General features: G+C 36.3%; 1 protein-coding gene across 5 annotated transcripts in view; it reads left to right on the top strand.

Moving 5' to 3' along the window:
* RNF13 (ring finger protein 13) overlaps positions 1-26927 on the top strand; it is a 162556-nt gene that overhangs the window by 99333 nt on the left and 36296 nt on the right. For all 5 annotated transcript variants that reach the window (XM_026497269.4, XM_026497268.4, XM_057315942.1 and 2 more), the window contains 3 exons: positions 1424-1514; positions 12242-12347; positions 17482-17575. In XM_026497269.4, the coding sequence (XP_026353054.1) occupies positions 1424-1514; positions 12242-12347; positions 17482-17575 (291 nt within the window). The remainder of the gene's footprint in view (positions 1-1423; positions 1515-12241; positions 12348-17481; positions 17576-26927) is intronic.

Genomic DNA, 26927 nt, shown 5'->3' with positions numbered 1-26927 from the left:
TCTGTCCCCTCTTCTGGCCCTCCACCCCGCTCATGCTCTCTTTCTCTCCCTGTCTTTAAAATAAATAAATGAAATCTTTTAAAAAATTAAGAAGTGAGTCCTGCTAGTGTTTAAAAAAAAAAAAAAAACCCGCCCAGGGCGCCTGGGTGGCTTGGTCGTTAAGCTTCTGCCTGCAGCTCAGGGCGTGATCCCGGTGTTCTGGGATCGAGCCCTGCATCAGGCTCCTCCGCTAGGAGCCTGCTTCTTCCTCTCCCACTCCCCCTGCTTGTGTTCCCTCTCTCGCTGGCTGTCTCTCTCTCTCTGTCAAATAAATAAATAAAATCTTAAAAAAAAAAAAAAACCCAAAACTTGTTTTTACAAGGATTTCAACACATCTGCAGTTGCTTAGGTTGGAGGGGAGGAGTTGAAAATAAAGTGGGGGTACAAGTGAATTTTTGGGGTGATAGAACAGTCTGTATCTTGATTGTGGTGGTGGTGGTTACATAACTGTATGTGTTGAAACTCATAGAACTGTTTATTCCTTCAAACAAAACCTTTGTCTTTGGGTGGGAAGGATAATGGGTGTGTTTGGTTTTCTTCTTGTATCCTCCCCCTTTTAAATAACAAATTTGCATTTTTAAAAAAAGAAATGTAGAACAAAGTTGTTGTGAAAAATGTAATGAAAATAAATGGACGTCTCTAAAGCCCAATTGATTAAATTAACTCACAGCTAAAAATAAGTCTCCTTTTTCTATTGTAAATTTAAGAGGATCTTCCTGAGTAATGGGTAATTTTTACCAACTTCTGTTTTGTTGGCATTTGATTTTGGTTTTGTAAATAGGTATAAAAGTCCAATTTCTTAAGACACCAAACAAAACAGAGCTTTACCATGAACTCCAAGCTTAGGAGGAAGTAGAAATTTACCCGCTTTTCCTATTCTGTGCCCTTTCTCAAGTTCTGTCAGCCCTTTACTCTGGAAAGCCATAGATATGTGGTATCATTTTTGAGACTTCTGTAAAGTGGTCTTTTCTTACATTCTTTGGCTTATACTAGTCTCCTGGGAATGGGTATGTAAAAAAGGCTTTTTCACTTTTTCATTTAAGTTATATATGGAAAGAAAACTTAAAATTTCTTCCTTTTCTAAGAGTTAATTATGTCTATAGAGGAATAAATCAAAAGGAAATATTAAAAATAATTGTATCTAATCTTCATAGGACTATTGAGATAGTATGTATGCAAAAGGTTAGCTTTTGTTATTGTAAGTATAATAGTATTTCTCAACCACTGTGATTGATGATGGTGTAAATCTGCAATCAGGAAAATCAACCGATTTGAATTGATTGTAATTGTTTCCAGCTGCATTTGTTGCTATTGTGAAGAAAGTAAAGTTGATTGTACATGGAGTATGGGATTTTAAGAATAATTTTATCATTATTTTATACAGTTGATGTGCTAAAGAAAATTGACATTCCATCTGTCTTTATTGGGGAATCATCAGCTAATTCCCTGAAAGATGAATTTACATATGAAAAAGGGTAAGTAATGGATATAAAAAATAAGTATGTAGCTTAATATTCTTTATATTAGGTTAGAACTATATTAGTTGTAGCCAAGGTTATGTTTTAAAATGAACTCTACTGTGCTTAAATTATCTATTAAGTCATTATGATTTTAAGACTTTATTGTAATATTTCTTCTGTGCATGATTACAATTTGAAAATATACTCATGCTAGAAAGCCTAAGGCACCCTGTTGCTAAAAAGATACCAAACTTTCAGGGCGCCTGGGTGGCTCAGTTGGTTAAGCATCTGCCTTCGACTCAGGTCATGATCCTGGGGTCCTGGGATCAAGCCCTGAGTAGGGCTCCAGGCTCCACAGGGAGTCTCCCTCTTCCTCCTCCCCGCCCCTCTGCTTGTGCTTGTGCACAAGTGCGTGCGCGTGCGCTCTCTCTCTCTCTCTCTCAAATAAATAAATAAAATCTTTTAAAAAACCTAAACTTTCCCTTTTATAGATTACTCAAACCATTGGTATAGTAACAATGCAATTGGCATTTATATGACACTTTTCATTAAGACATATTTGTATTTTATTAAAAAGAGATTTGTTATAAACACAATCCAAAACACAGTGTATTATTGACTTAATTTTTACAAAGATAAAAAGTTTGTTTTCAAGTTTAAAAAGTTTCATTTGGAATAAAAACTAAATGGAGTTTCCCCCCAAAATCTCATTACCAGATTAACATAGACCAAAACTAACTGAGGCCCGGCTGTTCCATGTCATAGAGAAAACATTGCAGTTAACATTTCAGAACTTCTTCTATGGAGCAGCTAATGGGCAGGAGCAGGCTTTTGACTAAGAGGAACAATAACAATATTGTAATAAAAGCAATAATGTTTATCGAGTATTTGGCAAGTGCCAGCATTCATGAGAGCAAGACTTTTACACTTTTTATCCATTTAATTTTCACAACAACCCTCTAGAAGTTGTTATTATCTCTTATTATCTACATTTTCCAAAAGAGGAAACTGGCCAGTGAAATCCGATTTTAATTATTTAGGGGGGAAAAAATCCATGAACATTTGAATTTGAAAATGCATAAAAAGAAGAGGGAAAGTTTTTCTGTTTACTATTTTTGTCATTTTCCCTACACAGTTTTGATATTTAAAATATTGTTCACATATTATATGCTCAGAACATCTTTTTTAAGTTCGGGAATGTAATTTGGGATGTGCTATTAGAAAGAGTTATGTAGGGGCGCCTGGGTGGCTCAGTCGTTCAGCGTCTGCCTTCGGTTTAGGGCGTGATCCCGGTGTTCTGGGATTGAGCCCCACGTCAGGCTCCTCTGCTGGGAGCCTGCTTCTTCCTCTCCCACTTCCCTGCTTGTGTTCCCTCTCTCGCTGGCTGTTTCTCTCTCTGTCAAATAAATAAAATCTTTATAAAAAAAAGAAAAAGAAATAGTTATGTAAGTTGCTATTTTGTCAGCCATGCTTGTTTAGTTAGTAGAGGGGTGCACTAATACTCTTACCTCAATATTGTTCCCTCATTTAGAAAAATTCTGTATATTTTAATATGTATTATAAAGAGTCTTTTTTGGTCTTTATTATAAAATTGTGACTTTTTAAATTAAAAAGTAATACATGCTGGCAAAATATGGAAAAATTCAGATATATAAAGCGGTAAAATGAAAGTCCCTATGCTGCTCTTCTTTAACAGCAGAAGCTACTTTTTAAAAACTTTAAATTTTCCCCATTTTTGAATACTCACATTCGTTAATGATGATGTGCTCACTAAATAGAACCGTGCAGTGTATAGTATTTTGTAGCATGCTTTATTTATTTAATATTTGGACCCTTTGCATGGTAATACAATTCCACAGAATCCCTCATCTTAACTTGTGGGGACAGATGTATTGTGGAATTAAAAATTTTTTGGATTTTTAGAAGTTAAGTACAATTCCAAATATAATTTGAGGCAGGATCCCAGAATCAAATTACATATATCTGCAATGAATGCATGGATATTTTATCACATCAGTTCAGTTCAGGTTGACTATCGTCATTTATATCAGGTTGCCAACATTTTTTAAAGCCTTTTAGGTTTCATAATTGTGCATAAAGGACTGTAAACATGTACATACACATCTGCCTCATCCATCTGTCAGCTGGCCTTTGTGTCTGTCTGCTTGCCTGCCTACATGCCTACCTGCTTACCCACCCACTCACCCAAAAATTTATTCTGCTTAAAAAAATATATTTTTTTAAGATTTTATTTATTTGTGGGGTGCCTGGGTGGCTCAGTTGGTTAAACCTCTGCGTTTGGCTCAGGTCATAATCTCAGGGTCCTGGGACCGAGCCCCACATCGGGCTCCTTGCTCAGCGGGGAGTCTACTTCTCCCTCTCCTTTTGCCCCTCCTCCCTGCTCATTCTTTCTCTCTCTCTCCCTCTCTCTCTCTCAAATAAATAAAATCTTTTTTTAAAAAGATTTTATTTTATTTTATTATTATTTTTTAAGATTTTATTTATTTATTTGTCAGAGAGAGCAGAAGCAGGGGGAGCGGCAGGCAGAGCAGGCAGAAGCAGGCTCCCTGCAGAGCAAGGAACCCAATGCTGGACTCCATCCAGGACTCTGGGATCATGACCCGAACCAAAGGCAGCCGCTTAACCAACTGAGCCACCCAGGCATCCTAAAGATTTTTTTCTTTTAAAGCCTTTATTTATTTGAGAGAGAGAGCACAAGTAGAGGGAAGAGGGAGAAGCAGACTCCCCACTGAGCAGGGAGCCCAACACTGGTCTTGGTTCCAAGACCCTGAGATCATGACCTGAGCCAAAGGCAGAGGCTTAACCAACTGAGCCCCCCAGGAGCCCCTTAAAAAAATTATTATTGAAGCAGAGTTGACATGCAATGCTATATTAGTTTGAGGTGTACAGCATAGTGTTTTGATAATTCTATGCATAACTCAGTTTTTACCACAATAAGTATACTCCCCATTTGTGACTATACAGTGTTATTACAGTATTATTGACTATATTCCTTATGCTGTACTTTTTTTTTTTAAAATCTCTGTGACTTATTTTATAACTGGAAGTTTGTCAACTATTTAACCCCCTTCACCTATTTCACCCATCACCATCCAGGCCTCCCCTCTGCCAGCCACCAGTTCTCTGTATTTAATAATCTGTATTTTTGTTTGTATTGTTCTTTAGATTCCATATTTAAGTGAAATCTTTAGATACTAGTCTGTCTACTTACTTCACTTAGCATAATAACCTCTAGGTCCATCCATGTTGTCACATGGCAAGATTTCATTCTTTTTTAATGGCGGAATGATATTCCATTGTGTGCATGTATGTTTGTGTTTCTTTGTACACATACACACCACATATTTTTTTTTTATCCATTCGTCTATTGATGGATACTTGGGTAGCTTCCATATCTTGGCTATTATAAATAATGCTGCAATAAACGAAGGGGGCATGTTTCTTTTTGAATTAGTGTTTTTGTTTTCTTTGGGTAAATACCCAATAGTGGAATCACTGGATCATATTGTCATTTCTATTTTTAATCTTTTAAGGAAACTCCACAGTGTTTTCCACAGTGGTTGCACCAGTTAACATTCCCACCAATAGTTCATGAGAGTTCCCCTTTCTCTAACATCCTAACCAATATGTATTCTGTTTATGATGAAAACTTCCAAGCATATTTGAAAGCAGAGAGATGAGTATAATGAATCTGGTCATTTAGTTTCAAAATTATCAATGGATGGTCAGGTTTTTTTTGACCATCCATCCTCAAACCCTACCCTCTTCAGCCTCTTTCTTTCCCACACCATGAAGCAAGTCCCAGACATCCTGCCACTTCAACTGTAAATATCTCAGAGTATATCACTAGAAGATATTTTTACATATTAAAATATATTATTATTCTAGTTTTTGGGGGAAAAAATAGACATTATTTTAGTATCAACACATACTTTAGTATTGAGATTTTCCCAACTGTCTGAAATTCATTTTTTTTTAAGTATTTGTTTGAAGCAGAATCTAAATAATGCCCATACATTACAATGGTTCTTTATGTCTTAAGTTTTTCCTTTTTTTACGTTTCTTTAATTGAGGTGACTGTGGAGCGTCAAAAGGGTTACTTTTAATAATTAACATTGGGACAACGGCATAAACCACAACTCACGCAGGCAAATCAGGGCATGTGATGTCTCTATTTTTATCTGTAAGTCTGCCATGTGCCTTTTTTTCCGTAGTCATTTATTTATTGAAGAAATGGGGTTATTCTGTAAAATTTACCTGAACTTTCTGATTGCATCCATTGGGTATTGTCTAGAATTTTCCTTTGTTATTTTTCCTGTTAATTTCTAATTAGATCTAGAAGTTTGTTCTAATTCAAGTGTGATTACAGGGCCAGAAGCATAGGTAATGTAAGGATACTTTATATATGCTATTATGTATTTCCATCAGGAGACGCATAGTATTTGGTTCTCTCTCTATGACATGAGCAATCATTGATGATAATTGCCTGGATCCATTAGTTCTTTAGGGTTTGCAAGTAATCTGATTTTATAATTCCTTCATTTATTAGCTAAAATACTTCTATAAAAAGAACTTGCACCTTATCAATTATTTCATTACCTTGATACGCAGTCTGTTTAAGAAAGCTAGGATAGGGGCGCCTGGCTGGCTTAGTTGGTGGAACATGTGACTCTTGATCTCAGGGTTGTCAGTTTGAGCCCCATGTTAGGTGTAGAGATTAGTTAAAAATAAAATCTTAAAAAGAGGGGTGTCTGGGTGGCTCAGTCGATTAAGTGTCCAACCCTTGATTTTGGCTCTGGTCACAATCTCATGGTCCTGGGATGGAGTCCTTCATTGGGCTCTGCACTCAGTGGGGAGTCTGTTTAGGATTCTCTCTCTCCCGCTTCCTCTAACTTGTGCACGCTTCCTCTAACTTGTGCACGTGTTCTCTCCACCCACCCAAATAAATAAATAACTCTTAAAAAAAAAGAAAAAGAAAGAAAGAAAGAAAGAAAGAAAGAAAGAAAGAAAGAAAGAAAGAAAGCAAGCAAGCTAGGGTAAACAAGTCCTTCCCTTCATTTACTGTTTTTCAAAATGATTTGGTTCACTAGCATCTTCCAAAGATGATTTATATATATGTTCAAAGTATCATAATGAGCTCATGAGTTAAAACTCATTTAATATGCTTCGGCCCAGTGCAGTTATTATGTTTATTGATGTTCACATTTTCCCATTTCAAACTTCAAGTTTAATCCAAATTTCTTTTGATGTAAATCTGGAGCTTTTGATTGCTCCTTGTTCTCTGTATGACAAGATGTTCCAGGCCCATCTTGTTCTTTTCCTCCCCCTGACTTGGAACCTGTCGTTTTTTCACGGAGCTCTGGTTCCTTTTAATTGGATGTGGCATTTAGAGACTGAGGCGTGATCATTGCTCCTTGGTTTGTCATTATTTCTAGGGCTTTTCAGTGAATAAAACTAAGAAATAGATATGCTTTGTGTTTTTTTATTTTTGGTTGTTTTTGTTTTACAAGGTAAGGCTTTCAGGTAGAATAATATGCTTTTAAAGATACAAAAAATCGTGAACACGTACAATTACTTCCAACTTAAATTCAGGCTAAAGGATTTTTACTGTACTTCATTGGTCTTACATCTGTATTTTATTTTTCTGTGCTCAAAGACACCAAAGTAATTGTTTTCTTTTTTAATTGCACAATACACACATAACAGAACAATACCAACACTATTGTCTTTTTTTTTTTTTTTTAAAAAACCAGTTCTTTATTTAAGGTATATCATAATAAGGATCTAAAATCAAATCACCATGTTTTAAAGACATGTAGAATAATCCTGTGTGCTGATGCTATCAGCTGGAAACACCGGTCTATTTGATTCATGATGCTTTTAGATTTTAGGGATTGCTTTTTACCCCCATTATGACTTTTATTATTATGTATAAACCTAAAGTCAAAATCAACAAAACACAATGTATATTCAGAGAAGTCCAGCTTCTAGCCAAGTATCATCTGCTCTGTCCATCCTGTTCCCATCCTAGCCTTTTAAGTAACAGTTTTAAAGTTCATTCATTTCAAACTCATGACCTGAGATCAAGAGTTGCATGCTCTTCCAACTAAGCCATCCAGGCACCCCTTAAGTCACAATTTTAAAAAGTTCTTAGTTTATTCTTTAATTCTTTAAAATTATAATCAGATACCTATCTCTTGTCCCTCATCTTTCACCCTCAATACATAAAGACCATACTGTATACTTCCTCACCCCCACCCACCCCCCACTTAACAGTATATCCTGGTGATCTCACCATAGGAGTCGATATATTCTTCATTCCTTTTTAACAGCTGCATAGAACTCCATTTTGTGGATGGGCCACAGTTTAATCAGCCAGGTCCTCTGTTGATGGACATTAGAATTGCTTGCATTCTTTTGTTGTTATAAATAGTGCTGTATTTAATAACCTTATGTAGAAGTCTTTTCATGTTTTTACTAGTAGACCTTTGGATTTCTAGAAGTGGGATTGCTAGGTCAGAGGTTAAATGAATTGTATTTTTGCTAGATACTATAAATACCCATCCATAAGGGTTGTGCCAGCAATATATGATGTCTCTTTTCCCACAGCCTCATCAATAAAGTATGTTAGATTTTTCAGGTTGTACTAGATAGGTGAGGAATGGTTTCCTGTTGTAGTTTTGGTATGTAGTTTCTTTATATGAGCAAATTGAGCATCTTTTCTTATATATAAGAGCTCTTCTATAAACTGTTTATCTTTAGCTCATTTTTCCTAGTAGCTTGTTGGTAATTTTCTTTTCTATTTTTAGAAGCTCTTTATTTATTAGGTATGTTTAACCATTTGTGATATATTACAAGCACTTTCTAATACTTCATCATTTTAATTTTATTTACTGTGTTTTTTTAATTTTTATTTTTATTATTTATTTAAGTAAACCCCACACCCAGCGTGGAGCCCAGTGTGGGGCTTGAATTCACAACTCACAAGGCTAGCCCTATCAGATCAAGACCTGAGCTGAGATCAAGAGTCAGACACTCAACCAGCTTAGTCACCCAGGCACCACTTGTGTTATTTTTAAAATGCAAATATGTTAATCTTTTACAACGGGCTCCTGGTCTTGAGTCTTAGGAAAGTTTGCCCAGCTTCTAGATTATAGAAGAATTTACCCACATTTCATATTTGTATGGTTTCATTTTTAACATTAAATTTCTGTCTTAGTTGTAATTTATCCTATATTAACCTTGAGGAATGGAACCAGTTTTATCTTTTGTCAAATAACCATCCAGTTACCCCAACACTTCTCCTTCAAATGTTTGTCCCTTTACCCAACTTGAGATGCCGCCATATTTCCATACATAACTGAATTTTATCTTTTGCCCACCAATACCACTGTTTTTTTTTTTTTTTTTTAAGATTTTATTTATTTATTTGACAGAGACAGCCAGCGAGAGAGGGAACACAGGCAGGGGGAGTGGGAGAGGAAGAAGCAGGCTCCCAGCGGAAGAGCCTGATGTGGGGCTCGATCCCAGAACGCTGGGATCACGCCCTGAGCTGAAGGCAGATGCTTAACGACTGTGCCACCCAGGCGCCCCAGTACCACTCTGTTTTTGTTATAGGGTTTTATAATATGCATTAATATCTGATAGGGCTAGCCTTCCCCCACTCCCAATCCTCTCTTTCAGGTTTTGATAGCTATTCTTGCATGCTTGTTCTTTCAAACAAAAATTTTCATAGCTTTATTAAGACATATTTTATATACTATAAAATTTACCAATTTTAAAGTATACAATTCAGTGATTTTAGTATATTTATAGAGTTGTGCAGCCATCATCACATTCTAATTTTAGAACTTTCCAACACCCCAAATAGAAACTATATATATATATATATATGTATATATATATATACATATATATATATACACACACACACACACACACACACACATATTTGCAGTCATTTCCCAGAGGGATTGGGAAGTTAGATTATTGTTAGAAAGTTTAGGCCTAGACACCTGGTTTGAAATTAGCCTGTGAACTCATACAAAGGAGAATAAGCCACTATTTCCTGAGTTGCTTAGGACTTTGCTTGTATGATCAAATCATAGCTGCAGAGCTCATGGCATATACTGTGTATAGGGGTGGACGTGGAGGCAGTCTGGTAAAATACTCAGACTATTTAAATATCTCCTTCAGATAAAGGTTCATCTGGGGTTAGGACATGAGGGAGGAGTCTGTAGGGGGCTTGGGGAGCCTAGACAGAGAGAGGAAATAGAAATAAAGCTGGAGGACTGATTGTCTGTTGTATTTCCCTGCCCTGTATCATTACTATCACCACCCTCCACCATTAGCGATTTGCTTAAGAAATAGCAGTGTCCTGAATGTGCATTGAATTCTTGCTTTACGATGCTTAAAGCCTTCTATCAGTTGTAGACCTTTAAACATTCTCACAGTACATCTCAACAGTAAACTAAAATGGTTTGAGGTATAGCAGGCAAGCATTCATTGGACATAAAGACCACTAGATTTAGAGCCCAGGTCTGTGAATCCTAACACAGTGCTTAAAAGAAAATCCTGGAATTGATTCCATTTCTGTGGTTACACATATATACGAAGTTTTCAATAAAGTCTTTTAATTTCTAGTTCTCTGGGTCTTCCTGCTTTGTTTAGCTCCTTCTCACCTGTTAATTCTGTTCATTTCTGAGCAACCCTTTGTCTTGTCTCATAGGACAGGGTTTATTTGTTTATCTCATCCAGGCCACATGTACATTAGAAAGTTGTTAACATAAAAGGAGAAGAAGAAAACCAATATAAGGGATGTAAAGTTTGCTGTTGCTGAGATATTTAGGTGATACAATGGATTAAATTTCTGTATGCAGTAGTCTGGCTTCTAACCCCTTACAATGTTAATTTATAGCTGGTTGGTAGGAGTGGAGTAGGGAGGTTGCAGAAGATTAGCATCATATGGAAAGGTTCTACTTAAAAGTGGCACCACTGAGTTACTATCTCAGCACTGGCTCAGATGGTTTCAGATTTGTGCGAAGCATAGGGACATTACTTCCAGACCTGGCCTCGTGCTGGAAGGGATGGCATCAAATACAGCAGCCCAGGCCTGCTGCTTTTCTTTTTTTTTTTTACCCTGGTAGAGCAGTCATTTTAGTATTTTATGTAAAGCTACAAAAATGTATGTAAATCTTTTGTCATCCCCTATTCTGCTGGAAAGTGACTGAAATGAAAACCTACTTTTGTTCTAGCATTCTTAGCAGTTTTAGGAAAATACTTAAATTATTGGGGGACATTCCTTGTATTATCTTTTTTGTCTGTTTTGTATTTGGTAAACCTTGATAGAGCTCCCTGCATATGAATATAATAAATAATAGCACGAAGACTTAAAAATTGCTTTGGAATAGAAATAATTTGATTACATGTTATTTTTCTTAAGTACCGTCGTGTCCTAAACATCTCTATGTGGGGGAAGGAGTTGGCCAGTTTTTATTTCCCTTTTATTGAGAGTTTTTGTTTTGCATTTAATCCTTGTGTTATGAAGTAGCAGGCTTCACTGCCTAAAAATCACCCAGCAGTGGGTTACAATGTAGTGTTACTGGCACCATACTAGTCGAGTAGCACAGGAGTAAAATGAAGAAAGCATTCCTATTACCATTATACAGGCCCTTCCCTAGACTGAAGATATTTTCTAATGCAGGACTTTGCAGCCATGTAAAATGTGCTCACACAACAAAAATAGTGTGCCTATTTTTTTTTTTAAGATTTTATTTATTTATTTGAAAGAGAGAGAGCGAGCGAGCATGAGTGGGGTGAGGGGCAGAGGGAGAAGCAGACTCCTCGCTGAGCAGAGAGCCCCATGTGCTGCTCAATCCCGGGCCTCCAGGATTATGACCTGAGCCAAAGGCAGACACTTAACCAACTGAGCCACCCAGGCACCCCAGTGGTGTGCCTTTTCTGATCACAGTTTCATTTCATGAGTCCCTGTCAGTTTTTGTAATAGTAATAACATGGTTAATAGCAAAGGGGAATAAGGCAAGTAGCGTTCTCCATCGCTTCCCCACAACATACACATTTTTTAGCTTTTTCCAGTCAAGCAATGAGGAGGGTGGAGAATAGAGAGGAAGCTACAACTCCTATTAATTCCTCTACCAGGTTTTTTATTCCATACCTCACAGATGAATATAGAGTACAGGAGCTATGTCCATTGTATGGGGTGTAAGAAGCTCATGTAAAACATATAGGGAGGAGGGAGGATATTTTTGTTAATAGTGGCTTCAGAGCTTTACCATAGGGGGAACTGATGAATAGTAATTTGGTTGGGGAGGGCGTTTTTGTTGACATAGTACGCAAGGTACTACCATTGTTTGAATGCTGATTTTGCATGTAAGATATGCAGAATTTTGCCTAGATTACTAAATTTAGTAAATAACATGTTTCCAGGATGGACACAGTAAGTATTGATTGGCTGATTTCCTGTACCCAGTCTAAAAGCTTCTTTAATTATGTAGGCAAGTTATTTTGGCAAATATGTAAAAGAAACAAAGATGGAGAAAATCTCTCAAATTATCGGAAATCATATATTAGAAGATGAGATGTGTATAGTGGATTGAACTGTAATGTCTAATTGCCTTTTAAGCAATGTTTTTGTTTTTAATTAACATTATAATTTGGCAACTCTTAATATTTCTCAATTACTACTTTTTGTTTTCTTCTAGGGGCCACATTATCTTAGTTCCAGAATTTAGTCTTCCTCTGGAATACTATTTAATCCCCTTCCTTATCATAGTGGGCATCTGTCTCATCCTCATAGTCATTTTCATGGTAGGTAAATTAATGTTAAATGTATTTCTAAAAATAATATGGATGGTTCTAAAAAACATTGTATTGAGTAAGAGGAGCCTTATATAAAGGGATACATATTGTATGAGTCCATTTATATGATTGGGTCTAGAAAAGATAATCTGGGTAGAAAAATCACAACAATGATTGCTTCTGGGGGGCTAAGAAGAGGGGGTGAAGGATTTACTGAGAAGGATATGAGGGAACGTTTTGGGGGTAAGTCAGGTTCTGTATCTTGAGAGAGGTTGCACAAATGTCTGTGCACGTAAACTTTTTGCATTTCATTGTATATAAATTTTACCTAAGGAATAAAATACTGTAAAATACTAAGCTCTAAGTAATAATACAATGCTAAAGTATTTGGGGAGACATATACTGATTATCTGCAACTTACTTTGAAGTGCACTGTAAAAAAAAATGAAGAGAAAGAGGTGTTTTGATGGGTAAATAGAGGGATGGAAAGATAGGTGATTAAAAGTGTATTACAGTGTTAATTGTAGAATCTAGGTGGTGGGTATATGGGTATTATAAAGTTTCTTCAACTCTTTTCTGTATTTGAAATTTTTCATATCAAAATGTAAATAAAGAATAGTACAAAAGTACAAATGCTTGAGGTTAAGGGTGATGACACCTTATCTCTAAAGCAGCGGTTACCAAAGTGTGGTCCCAGGACTCTTAATGGGTCTGCGAAGTCAGAATTATCTTCATAATAATACTAAGATACTGTTTGCCTTTGTAACCCTCATTCTCTCAGTGTTTAAAGTGGAAGTTTCTAAAAGCTACATGGTTTGTGATATAAAAACAAATTGAAGGCAGAAGCAGATAAAAGAAAACCTCTGTATTAAGATAGATACTGAAAGAGGATTGCAACCATATAAAACAATCTCAGTATTCTCACTTTATTTTTTTATAAAGAATATTTATAATAACATTCAATGAGTTGTTTATTATATGGACATTATAGATTAATTTAGAGATTAAATGCCATTTTTGAAATGTTCAGTCTTTCTGTGATGTCCTGATATTTCTTTACATTTACTTAGATCTTTTATATCCATAAGTTTAATAATTTTTTTTCTGTAAACATTTTGCATGTCTTTTGTTTGACTTTTTTTTTTAAAGATTTTATTTGTTTATTAGGGAGAGAACACGAGCAGGGGGGAGGGATAGAGGGAGAAGCAGACTCCCCATTGAGCAGGGAACCCAATGTGGGACTTGATCCCAGGACCCTAGGATCATGACCTGAGCCTAAGGCAGATGCTTTACTGACTGAGCCACCCAGGCACCCCTTTTATTAGACTTTTAAAATTGCATTTTCTAAGTGGTTGTTATTAGGATATAAGAACAGTATTGATTTTTTTTAAATCAAACTTTTAATTTTTGAATAATGTTAAGATTTACAGAAAAATTGCAAAAAGAAAGTTCTTGTATCTCCTCATCTAGTTTTCCCCATTAGTAACATTTTACGTTACTATGGTCCACTTGTCAAAACTAAGAAATTGACATTGGTACATTACTAGTAACTAAACTCCAGACTTTGTATAGATTTCATGAGCTTTTCCATTAATGTTCTCTTTCTGTTCCAGAATCCAAAACAGGGCACCACATTTTATTTAGTTAGCATGTCTTCCCAGGCTCCTCTGTTCTCTGACAGTCTGTCAGTCATCTCTCCTTGTTTTCCATAACCTGGACAGTCTGGGGAGTCTTGGCCATGTATCCTGTAGAATGTTGTCAATCTGATGTTTTTCTTATAATTACACTAGGTTATAGGGTTTTGGGGGGGGGGTAATAAGTTTTTAAAAACAGAGATGAAGTGCCCTTATGTCAGGGGGTACATGATATCTGTGTAACATCACTAATGGTATTAACATTCATTCCTTGGTTAAGCCGGGTTTCTCCACTATAAAGTTAATATTTTTCTCTTTTTCTGTTCTATTCTTACTTCTGAAGTGAGGCACTTGTATAGCACGCGCGCGCACACGCACACACATACACACATATATACACCCTGTCTTCTTTATCCATTCATCTCTTGATGGACATCTGGGCTCTTTCCATATTTTGGCTATTATGGACATTGCTGCTATAAACATTGGGGTGCATGTGCCCCTTCATATTGTTATGTTTGCATCCTTTGGATAAAAACCTAGTAGTGCAATTCCTGGGTAGTAGGGTAGCTCTATTTTTAACTTTTTGAGGAACCCCCATACTGTTTTCCAGAGTGTCTGCACCAGTTTGCATTCTCACCAGCAGTATAAGAGAGTTCCCCTTTCTCTGCATCCTCACTAACACCTGTTGTTTCCTAGTTGTTAATTTTAGCCATTCTGACCATGTAAGGTGAGATCTCAGTGTGGTTTTGATTTATATTTCCCTGATGGTCAAGTGATGTGCATTTTTCCATATGTCTGTTGGCCATTTGTATGTCTTCTTTGGAGAACTGTTTGTTCATGTCTTCTGCCCATTTCTTGACTAGATGTTTTGTGTTTTGGGTGTTGAATTTGATGAGTTCTTTATATATTTTGGATACTAGCCCTTTATCTGATAAGACATTTGCCAATATCTTCTTCCATTCTCTAGGTTGCCTTTTAGTTTTGTTGACTGTTTCCTTTGCTGTGCAGAAGCTTTTTATCTTGACAAAGTCCCAGTAGTTCATTTTTGCTTTTGTTTCTCTTGCCTTTGGAGATGTGTCTAGCAAGAAGTTGCTGCGGCCGAGATCAAAAGAGGTTGCTGCCTGAGTTCTCCTCTAGGATTTGGATGGATTCCTGTCTCACATTTAGAGCTTTCCACCTTTTCGAGTTTATTTTTGTGTATGGTGTAAGAAAGTAGTCCAGTTTCATTCTTCTGCATGTGGCTGTCCAATTTTCCCCAACATCATTTGTTCATGAATTTCTACTCTTAGCATCAATTTTCTTTCTTCTATTTTGTTTGGATAGATTGCTTTTTTTTTCCTAGCCTGTTCAGCTGAATGCTTATTAATTTTTTTCTTTCTGATATACTCATTTAGGTTATAAATTTCTGTTCAACAATTACTTTAGCTGCAACTCATAGCTTTTGATAAATATTTTTATTTTAATTTGGTTTACATTAAAAAATTTTTTTGTTATATAAGATGTTTCTTTACCACTCTTGATGTTTCCATCAAGAAGGGAGAACTCAATTACTATAACTCCTACCCCTCCTTACCATTTACTTATTTGGTCTTAGGAGAGATGAAGTATCTTATCTGTGTGGTATATTTGGGAAGAATCAACTAGGGCATGTTTCACTCAGCTCTACCTTTCTCTTGGGATTAATCAATCTCCACCTCATCCGGGACTAGTTCTGCAGTTCTGGGGGTGGGTGAATGGATGGCCTGTCCCATTCCAGCGTTGTTTTGCTTGTACCTGGGTGGGTACAAAAGACAATATAATTCTGTGGTTCAGTAAAAAGTTGTATTTCTTTCTCCACTGTGTTAGGTACTCCACCTGCCTCAATCTGCCATTTCATGATCTTATTTCTCCAGTTATTTAGAATCCAGGTAGCAAAAAGTCATGCTAATTTTAAGGCCCCATCACAAACTCAAATATCCATTATGATTTCTTCTATGACACATGAACTATTTTAATAAAGTTTTATATTTCCAAAATACATATATTTTTTCCATATCTTTTTTTTTCTATTGATTTCTAATTCAGTTTTATTGTGGTTAGAAGACACTGTATGTTATAGATTCTTTGATTATTTCCAAAGACCTACTTTGTGGCTAAATTTTGTGAACATCCCCCACATATATATGTGAAAAGAATTATGGAGTGCAAAGTTCTATATATGTACATCAGTTTGTGCTTGTGAAATTGTTTTTTATAGTCTTTTTTAAAAAATCTTTTTAAAACCGCTTTATCAGCTTTTTGTGTTTTTTTTTTTTTTTAAAGATTTTATTTATTTGACAGAGAGAGACAGCCAGCGAGAGAGGGAACACAAGCAGGGGGAATGGGAGAGGAAGAAGCAGGCTCACAGCGGAGGACCCTGATGTGGGGCTCGATCCCGTAACGCCAGGATCACGCCCTGAGCCGAAGGCAGGCGCTTAACCGCTGTGCCACCCAGGCGCCCCATAAAACTGCTTTATCAGTTTTATCGGATAGAATTCACATAACATATAATCGACCCATTAAAATATATATAATTCAGTGGTCTTTAGTATGTTCACAGAATTGTGCGGTCATCACAGTTCTCTATAGTTTTTTGTACTCTTGGTGTCTTCTAAAACAGTGCTAGGCAGTAAAACACTACTGTGAAGCCACATTTATTGTAATTTTAAATTTTTTGTTAGCCAAAAGGTAGGACTACCTCCTTAGGATGATTTTTGTCTTAAATTCTGTTTCACTCGATAGATCAATTTTCCTTTTGCTTATATTGCCATGGTATATCTTTATTCCTTTATTTTTCACCTTTATATTTTTCTTAATGTGTCATTAAGTTTTAATTTTTTGTCTTGTAAATAGCGTACAGTTGGAATTATTTCTTTATCCAAATTCTTCAAAAAAAAAAAAAAAAGCTGGTGAATTTAATCTACTTTTTATGGATGTCACTTTTGGCATTTGGCATCTGGCTCTGGCCCTGCAGACTTCCTTTTCATTCTTGCAAGCATAGTCACTTATATTTGAAAATATTTTGTATATTTTATCCAGCATTTCTGAGTATTCATAGTACAGGTGTTCTGTAGTACTTCTATTCAGTTTGCTACTACAGCTAAAAGTGCAGTGACTAATACATGTATGTTTGAAAATTTTATTAGTTTGTAACTTACAGGAATTTCAACTCTGCTGCCTTCTTGATCCAGTGGAGTCTTTGTAACATGTGGTCTGTCATTTATATTTGCAAACAAACAGTTTGATGTTATTTATAATGTTTCTATTAGAGTAGATAAAGATAACTTAGATCAATGATTAAAAATTCAAAGGATAATTTGAGGGAAACTATTCACTTATGTAATTAGTGCTCAATTAATGATATTTCAATTAAGGTTTAAATAAATTGAATTGGTTTGCAGCAGCTATCCAGAAACATGTCTGTTATTTTAATGGCCATTTTCTGTTTGCATATTTAATATCTGATTTCTTTTTTTCTTTATTTTTAGATCACAAAATTCGTCCAGGACAGACATAGAGCTAGAAGAAACAGACTTCGTAAAGATCAGCTTAAAAAACTCCCTGTACATAAATTCAAAAAAGGTAAGTGAATATTTTAGTTTTCTAAATAATCACCATTAGTTTATTTAAGAATACATGGTGACCTTACTCTAATACTGCCTTCTGAATCCTTGCCATATACTATGCCTAATATTCCGTTAATAGTGAGTAAATGTGGGAGATGGTCTTTTGCCGTGGTGTATGCTGGTGAAGGCAAGAAGGGGGTAAATGGTCTGCAGAGAATTTACAAACAATAATGAAACTGACCAAAATGCTTTTTATTATCACCGTGCGCCAGCAGTTCTGAACCTAAATGGATAAAATACTTCTGTGCGTTAATATGATCTACTCCCACTAACCCTCCTCCCACTCTCTCTCCCACCATACACCACTGTATTAACATTGCATTAACTAAATACATAGTTAATAGTGTTGCATTAACTAAACACACATGTGGCTATTATGTGTCGATGTATTTAAATGTATCGTCTCATTTAATTTTCATATTTCTACGAAATGGGTACTTTAATGGGCATTATGGATGAAGAAATAGAGGATCAGAGAGGCAAAAAACTTTTTAATGTCACACAGCCAGTCCTGACAGAGCTGGGGAGGGGTCTAATAATCTAGTCAGTATAATTTTTCCTACCTTTGCTTTAGTACATGCTTGTTAGATCCTTTTGACTAGTAGTCCCAGACTTTTCAGTTCCATACACCAGTAAAAGTGTTCTGTTTTTTAATTCAGAAAAAATGCATAGAGAGGAGAAATGGTGAAGGCATTAAAATTGAGTTCTGCCAAAACTTTATTTTTCAAGTAATAAAGTGTTTTAAAAACCTTCCATTTACAATAACCATTATTTTATTAAAAATATAACATTTACAAAAAACAAAAACAAAACAGGAAAAGCCACATGTTAAAAGGAAAAAACAGAGACATTTATAAACATGTACTGCGCTGTCCTCATTCAGTGTGGAGTAAGTAAAGTTATTCAGAAGCCAGAAGTGGTTTGAAGATTGGCTTTAAGAATCACTTTTTTAAACTCCCATTTTGTGTTTATTTTTATGCTTCCTAAACCCAGGGGGAAAAAAGTTTAAAAAGTTGGTATTGTCCTAGGCATGCGTAGTTGGTTTTTCATCTGAGTAAGATGAGTAGCCGCTATAGGATTTTGAGCAGGAGAAAGATAATATGTAAATTATATGTTAAAACAGTCCGGGAAACAATCTGAGGGTTTTAGAGGGGAGGGGGGTGGAGAGATGGGCTAGGCTGGTGATGGGTTTTAAGGAGGGCACGTATTGCATGGAGCACTGGGTGTTATACGCAAACAATGAATCATGGAACACTACATCAAAAACTAATGATGTACTGTATGGTCACTAACATATCATAATTAAAAAAAAATTTTAAAGGGTCTTTCTGCTGCTGTGTTAAGAATAGGATGTAGAGGATCAAGGGTATAAGCAGAGAGACCAGGTAAGAGGCCATTCAATAATCCAAGTGAGATATGAATGTGGCTTGGACTGAGTGGTGGCAGTGGAGGAGGTGAAGAAATCTTAAATTCTGGATATATTTGGAAGATGGAATACACTGTATTTATTAATGGACTAGATGGGGGGAGGAAAAACAAGGATGACTCTAAAGTTTTTGGTCTTAGCAACAGGGTAGCACTGGCTTAAACAGAGATAAGGATGCTTAATAAGTCATAGAACAGGTTTTGAGGGGAAATTGGAGAAATTAGTTTTGGACATGTGGAATTTCAGATGTCTAGTAGACGTTATAAATGAGTCTGGAGTTTAAGAGAAGTATCTGAACTGGAGGTGTTGTATAAAGATGTATTTAAATCATGAATATGAATGACAGTACCAAGAAAATGAGTGTAGGTGGACAGAATACCAAAGACATACTGGGACATTCCAACATTAAGTGAGGAAGAAGAGAAATCAGCCAGCAGTGGAGACAGAGCAAGAATGACCAGTTATATAAGGGGAAAATCAGAAGAGAGTGTTTTACCAAAAACCAAAGTGATGCAAATCTGTCAAAGAGCAAGGAGTGATATAACCTGTGTCACATGCTCCTGATAAATAAGGAAGATGAGAGCCAACAGTTGACCATTAGAAGTTATTGATTATCTTGATGCGCAGTTTTGACAGGTCAAAAATCCGAGATTGTGGTGGGTTTAGGAGAGAATGGAAGGGAAAGGATCAGAGACAGTAACTGCAGACAACTTTTTCAAGAAAGTTAGCTAAAAACAGAAAAAATGTAGTAGCAGCTGGTGGAGAAGTTTGGTTAAGAAATAACAGCATGTTTACTGAAGGAAGTTGATGATACAGGTGACAGATGGGAGAGCTGTAATACTGTTTTTGAGAAGGCAAGAAGGAATGGGATCTGGTGCACAAAAGGTGGACTGGCCTTACGATGGTAGCATGGAGAGTTGAGCTCTGAGGGAAGGTAAAATATGTTGGTGCAGAATTCTGGGACATGGGTATTGTGGTAAGTCTGTGGAAGTTTTCTTTACTTCCATTTTTCTCAGAGAAGTAGGCAACAATAATTAACTGAAGATGAGGATGGGAGGGGAGAATGCTGGAGGTTTCAGAACAGAAAGCTATACAATATTTCTAGGAGAGTAAGTGGGCAAATGGACCAGGGAAATATAATATGATTACCTGGCAGCTTGAACCTCCCTTTAGGGTTTATGAACCAGTCAACATAATTATGTTTTTCTCTAGCTGTATTCATCTGTATGGACTGGTGTTTTATCCTTACCGTCCCGTTTTTTTAAATCTGAAGTATAGCGTGTATACAAAAAGTATCTAAGATGCATATTTCTGGAACCATCCAGTTCAAGAAATAGAACATTACTGGCACCCCAGAAACTGCTGTGTTCCCATCTGGATCATAATACTTTCCTCACTGGAAGCAATCATCTAGGCTTATGATAATCATTTCATTGTCTTTGTATTAGGTTTTACCACCTATGTATTCATTCTAAAACAGTATGATTGAATTTTTCCTGTTTTTGAATTGTATTTTTTAAAGTTTTTATTTTAATCACCCAGTGTTCATCATGACAAGTGTCCTTCTTAATTCCCATCACCTATTTCACCCATCTTCCCACTCACCTCCCCTCTGGATAACCCTGTTTGTTCTCTTGGTTTGCCTTTCTCTCTCCCCCCGCACGCCCCTTTGCTCGTTTGTTTCTTAAATTCCACATATGAGTGAAATCATATGGTATTTGTCTTTATCTCACTTCTTTTGCTTAGCATTATACTCTCCAACTCCATCTGTGTTGTTGCAAATGACAAGATTTCATTCTTTTTTATGACTGAATAGTATTTCATTGTATATATACACCATATTTTCTTTTTTCTTTTTTAAAATATTTTATTTATTTGTTTGACAGAGATAGAGACAGCCAGCGAGAGAGGGAACACAAGCAGGGGGAGTGGGAGAGGAAGAAGCAGGCTCATAGCAGAGGAGCCTGATGTGGGGCTCGGTCCCATAACGCCGGGATCACGCCCCGAGCCGAAGGCAGACGCTTAACCACTGTGCCACCCAGGCGCCCCTACACCATATTTTCTTATCCATTCATCAGTTGATGGGCACTTGAGCAGCTTCCATATCTTGGCTATTGTTAATAATGCTTCTATAAACATTGGGGTGCATGTATCCCTTTGAATTAGTGTTTTTGTAATCTTTGGGTTAATACCCAGTAGTGTGAATGCTGGATTGTAGGATGGTTCTATTTTTAACTTTTTGAGGAACCTCCATACTGTTTTCCAGAGTGGCTGCACCAGTTTGCATTCCCACCAGTAGTGCAAGAGGATTCCTCTTTCTCTTCATCCTCCCCAAAACCTCTTATTTCTTGTGTTGTTGATTTTAACCATTTTGACAGGTGTGAGGTGATGTCTCATTGTAGTTTTGACTTGCATTTCTCTGATGATAAGTGATGCTGAGCATTTTTCATGTATCTGTTGGTCATCTGTGTATCTTTTTTGGAGAAATGTCTGTTCATGTCTTCTGCCCATTTTTAATTGGATTATTTGTTTTTTGGACATTGAGGGTGTTTTGGATTTGTTGTTTTTCTTTTTCTTTTTCTTTTTTTTGTTTTTAGTGGGCATTGAGTTTTGTAAGTTCTTTATATGCTTTGGATATTAACCCTTTATTGGATATGCCATTTGCAAATGTCTTCTCCCAGTCAGTAGGTTGCCTTTTAGTTTTGTTGATTGTTTCCCTTGCTGTGCAGAAGCTTTTTTATTTTGATGTAGCCCAATGGTTTATTTTTGCTTTTGTTTCCCTTGCCTCAGGAGACATATCTAGAAAAACATTTCTATAGCCAATGTCAGAGAAATTACTGCCTGTGTTCTCTTCTAGGATTTTTATGGTTTCAGGTCTTACGTTTAGATCCTTAATCCATTTTGAGTTTATTTTTGTGCATGATGTAAGAAAGTGATCCAATTTTATTCTTTTGCATGTGGCTGTCCAGTTTTCCCAACACCATTTGTTGAAGAGACTGTCTTTTTCTCATTGCATATTTTTGTCTCCTTTGTCAAAGATTAATTGACCATATAATCATGGTTTTATTTCTAGGGTTATTCCCATTCCATTCTATTGATGTATGTGTCTGTTCTTACACCAGTACCATACTGTTTTGATTACTACAGCTTTATACTGTATCTTGAAATTCAAGATTATTATACCTCCAGGTGTGTGCTTTTTTTCAAGATTCCTTTGGCTATTTGGGGTCTTTTGTGGTTCCATACAAATTTTAGGTTTGTTCTAGTTCTGTGAAAAGTACTGTTGGTATTTTGATAGGGATTGCATTAAATACGTAGATTTCTTTGGGTAGTATAGACATTGTAACAATATTCTTCCAATCCATGAGCATGGAATATCTTGCCATTTCTTTGTATCATCTTCAATTTCTTTTATCAATGTTTTATAGTTTTTGGAGTACAGGTCTTTCTCCTCCTGGGTTAAGATTATTCCTAGGTATTTTATTTTGGGTATAATTGTAAATGGGATTATTTTCTTAATTTCTCTTTCTACAGCTTCATTATTAGTATATAGAAATGCAATGGATTTCTGTATATTGATTTTGTATCTTGCAACCTTACTGAATTTATTTATTCTAGTAGATTTTTGGTGGAATCTTTAGGGTTCTCTGTATAATAGTATGTCATCTGCAGACAGTGAAAGTTTTACTTCTTCCTTACCTATTTGGATGCCTTTAATTTTTTTTGTTATCCGATTGCTGTGGCTAGGACTTCCAGTACAATGTTGAATAAAAGTGGTGAGAGTGGACATCCTTGTTCTGTTCCTGACCTTAGTGGAAGAGCTCTCAGTTTTCCCCTGTTGTGTATGGTATTAATTGTGGGTTTTCATATATGGCCTTTATTATGTTGGTGTATGTTCCCTCTAAACCTACTTTGTTGAGGGTTTTTATCATGAATGGATGTTGTATTTTGTCATGCTTTTTCTGCACCTATTGAAATCATCATATGGTTTTTATCCTTTTATTGATATGACATATCAGGTTGACTGATTTGTGAATATTGAGCCACCCTTGCATCCCAGGAATAAATCCCACTTGATCATGATGAATGATTTTTTTTAATGTATAATTAGATTTGGTTTGCTAATATTTTTGTTGAGGATTTTAACATCTGTGTTCATCAGAGATACTGACCTGTAGTTCTCTTTTTTTGTGGTGTCCTTATCTGGTTTCAGTATCAGGATAATTCTGTCTTCATAGAATAAATTTGGAAGCTTTCCTTCCTCTTCTGTATTTTGGAATAGTTTGAGAAGAATAGGTATTAACTGTTCTTTAAAATGTTTCATAGGGGGCCTTGGTGGTACAGTCGATTAAGTGGCCAACTCTTGGTTTCGACTCAGGTTGTGATCTCAGGGTCGTGAGATTGAGCCCTGTGTCCAGCTTTGCGCTCAGTGCAGAATCTCTTTGACACTCTTTCTCCCTCTGCCCCTCCCCCTTCAAATAAATAAATCTTAAAAATAAAATGAAATAAAATGTTTCATAGAATTCACCTGTGAAGCCATCTGGTCCTGGACTTTTGCTTGTTGGGAGTTTTTTGATTACTAATTCAATTCCATTCCTGGTAATTGCTTTGTTCACATTTTCTCTTTCTTCCTGATTTTGAAAGGCTATATGTTTCTAGGAATTTATCCATTTCTTCTAGATTGTCCAGTTTGTTGGCATACACTTTTTCATAAATTTCTCTTATAATCCTTTGTATTTCTGTGGTGTCAGTTGTTATTTCTTCTCTATCATTTCTGACTTTGTTTAAATCCTCTCTTTCTCTCTCTCTCTCTCTCTCTCTCTGATGAGTCTGGCTAAAGGTTTATCAATTTGTTGATCTTTTTAAAGAACCAGCTCCTGGTTTCATTGATCTGTTCTGTTGGTTTTTTACTTTCTATTTTATTTATTTCTGCTCTAATCTTTTCTTCCTTCTGCTGGTTTTGAGTTTTGTTTGTTCTTTTTCTAGCTCTTTTAGGTGTAAAGGTAGATTGTTTTGAGATTTTTCTTTCTTCTTGAGGTAGGCCTATATTGCTATACACTTACCTCTCATAATAGCTTTTGCTGCATCCCAAAGATTTTGGGCCACTGTGTTTTCATTTTCACTCATCTCCATGTATTTTTATTTCCTCTTTGATTCTTGGTTGACCCATTCATTGTTTGGTAGCATGTTATTTGAACTCCATGTATTTGTGCTCTTTCCAGATTTTTTCTTCTGGTTGCTTTCTAGTTTTACATTGTTGTGGTCAGAAAAGATGCAAGGTATGACTTCAGTCTTTTTTAATTCATTGAGACTTGGTTATTGGCTAATATGTGATGTGTTCTGGAGAATGTTCCATGTGTACTTGAAAAGACTGTGTACTCTGATGTTTTAGGGTGGGATATGCTGAATATATCTGTTAGGCCCATCTGGTCCAATGTGTCATTCAAAGCCACTGTTCCCCCCCCTTTTTTTTAAATCTGTTTGGATGATCTATCCGCTCTTATAAATGGGGTGTTAAAGTCACCTATTATTGTATTAATATCAGTTAGTTCCTTTATGTTTGTTATTAGCTGCTTTATGTATTTGGGTGCTTCCATGTTGGATGCATAACTGTTTACAATTGTTGTATCTTCTTGTTGGATTGTTCCCTTTATAATTATATAGTGTCCTTCTTTGTCCCTTGTTACAGTCTTTGTTTTAAAGTCTGTTTTGTCTAAATATTGTTACCCTGGCTTTTTTTCACTTCCATTTGCATGGTATATGCTTTTCCATCCTTTTACTTTCAACCTATATGTGTCTTTAGGTCTGAAGTGAGTCTCTTGTGAGCAGCATATAGATGAGTTTTGCTTTTTATCCATTCTGTCACCCTGTGTCTTTTGGATTGGAGTATTTAGTCCTTTATATTCGAAGTAATTATTGGTAGGTATGTACTTATTGCCACTTGGTTACTTGTTTTATGGTTGTTTTTGTAGTTCTTCATTCCTTTTTGTCTTTTCTCTCATAGTTTGCTGGTTTAGTGATATACTTGGATTCCATTATTTTTTTGCATATCTATTACTGATTTTTGATTTTTGGTTATTGTTAGGTTTATATAACATCTTTTGCATATAGCAGTCTGTATTAAGTTGATGACTGCCTAAGTTTCAACCCATTCTTTACTCCTCTTCCTCTTCTGTACTCCTATACATTTTTTAGGTATTTGGTGTCAAACTTTACATCCTTTTATTTTGTGACTCTCTTGACTGATTTTTATAGGTATACTTAATTTTACTGCTTTTGTGCTTCCTACTTTTCTCACTCCTCCTTATGGTTTTCCTTTCCACTCAAAAAGTTCCCTTTAACATTTCTTGTAGCACTGGTTTAATGGTGATGAATTCCTTTAACTTCTGTTTATCTGGGTAATTCTTTATCTCTCTTTCTATTCTGAATGATAGCTTTGCTGGGTAGAGTATTCTTGGTGGGAGGTTTGTTTTTTTTTTTTTTGTTTTGTTTTTTTCCTTTCAGCTCTTTGAATATATCATCCCACTCTCTTCTGGCCTGCAAAGTTTCTGCAGAAAAATCTGTTGATAGCCTTATTAGATTTCCCTTGTTTGTAACTCTTTTCTCTTGCTGCTTTTAAAATTCTCTTTTACCGTTTTAATTACTATGTGTCTTGGTGTGGACCTCCTTAGGTTGATTTTGTTCAGGACTCTCTTTGCTTCTTGGATTTCTGTTTCCTTCCCCAGATTGGGGAAATTTTCAGCTAGTCAGCCTGTCTTTCTTTCTTTCTTTCTTTCTTTCTTTCTTTCTTTCTTTCTTTCTTTCTTTCTTTCTTTCTTTCTTTCTCATTCATTCATTCATTCATTCATTCAAGATTTTTATTTATTTGACAGAGAGTGCACAAGCAGGGGGAATGGCAGGTAGAGGGAGAGGGAGAAGTGGGGGAGCCCATTGGGGGGGCTCTATCCCAGAACCCTGGGATCATGACCTAAGCTGAAGGCAGATGCTTAAACGAATGAGCCACCGAGGCACCCTCAGTATTTCTTCAGATCTTACTCCTTTTCTCTCTCTTCTCCTTCCGGGATCCCTATAATGCAAATTGATGGTGTCACTGAATTCCTTAAGTCTATTTTCAGTTTTTAATATTTTTTTCTCTCTCCTCTTCACCTTGATTGCTTTCCATTACTATGTCTTCCAGGTCACTGATCTATTTTTCTGCTTCCTGTAATCTCTTCTTCCCTCTAGTGTATTTTTAATTTCAGTTATTGAGTTCTTCATCTCTGATTGGTTCTTTTTTATGTTCTCTCTTTGTTGAGAGCCTCACTGAGGTCCTCTACTCTTTTCTCAAGTCTCATGAGTATTTTTATGACCATTACTTTAAATTCTCTATCAGGCATATTACCTATCTCTGTTTTGTTTTCTTTGATTTTTTTCCTTTTCTTTCATTGGGGACATATTCCCCTGTCTCCTCATTTTGTCTATCTCTGTGTCTGTTTCTCTGTGTTAGGAAAGCCTGCTATGTCTCCTGCTCTTGGAAGTAGTGGCCTTATGAAGAAAAGGTCCTGTAGTGCCCTGCAGTGCCATGTCTCCTGTTCACCAGAAGCTGGTGCTTCAGGGGTGTCTCCAGTGTGTGTTGCGTGTGCCCTACTGAAGATGTAGCTGAGCTGCTTCTGCCTTCAGTCCTGTCATCTGCAATGGCTGTCTGCCCATTTGGGGCAGGGTTTTGTCCCTGTGTTGTTAGTGGGCCAGTCTGAGGCCACCTTTGGCTTGAGTTGAATTAGACCAGGCATTCTCCAGAGATGCAGTAGCATGTAACTGCAGGGCACTTTCCCTGTCTTGTCCCCTGAGCAGCTTTTGTTGGTGGGTGGGGCCTGCAGTCAGACCAGATATCTGCCCTCAGCCC

Source organism: Ursus arctos, unplaced genomic scaffold (genome assembly GCF_023065955.2).
Source record: "Ursus arctos isolate Adak ecotype North America unplaced genomic scaffold, UrsArc2.0 scaffold_20, whole genome shotgun sequence".
In the NCBI taxonomy this organism is placed as follows: domain Eukaryota; kingdom Metazoa; phylum Chordata; class Mammalia; order Carnivora; family Ursidae; genus Ursus; species Ursus arctos.
The sequence above is the reverse complement of the archived record's forward strand: the minus strand, read 5'-3'. Positions and strand labels throughout refer to the sequence as shown.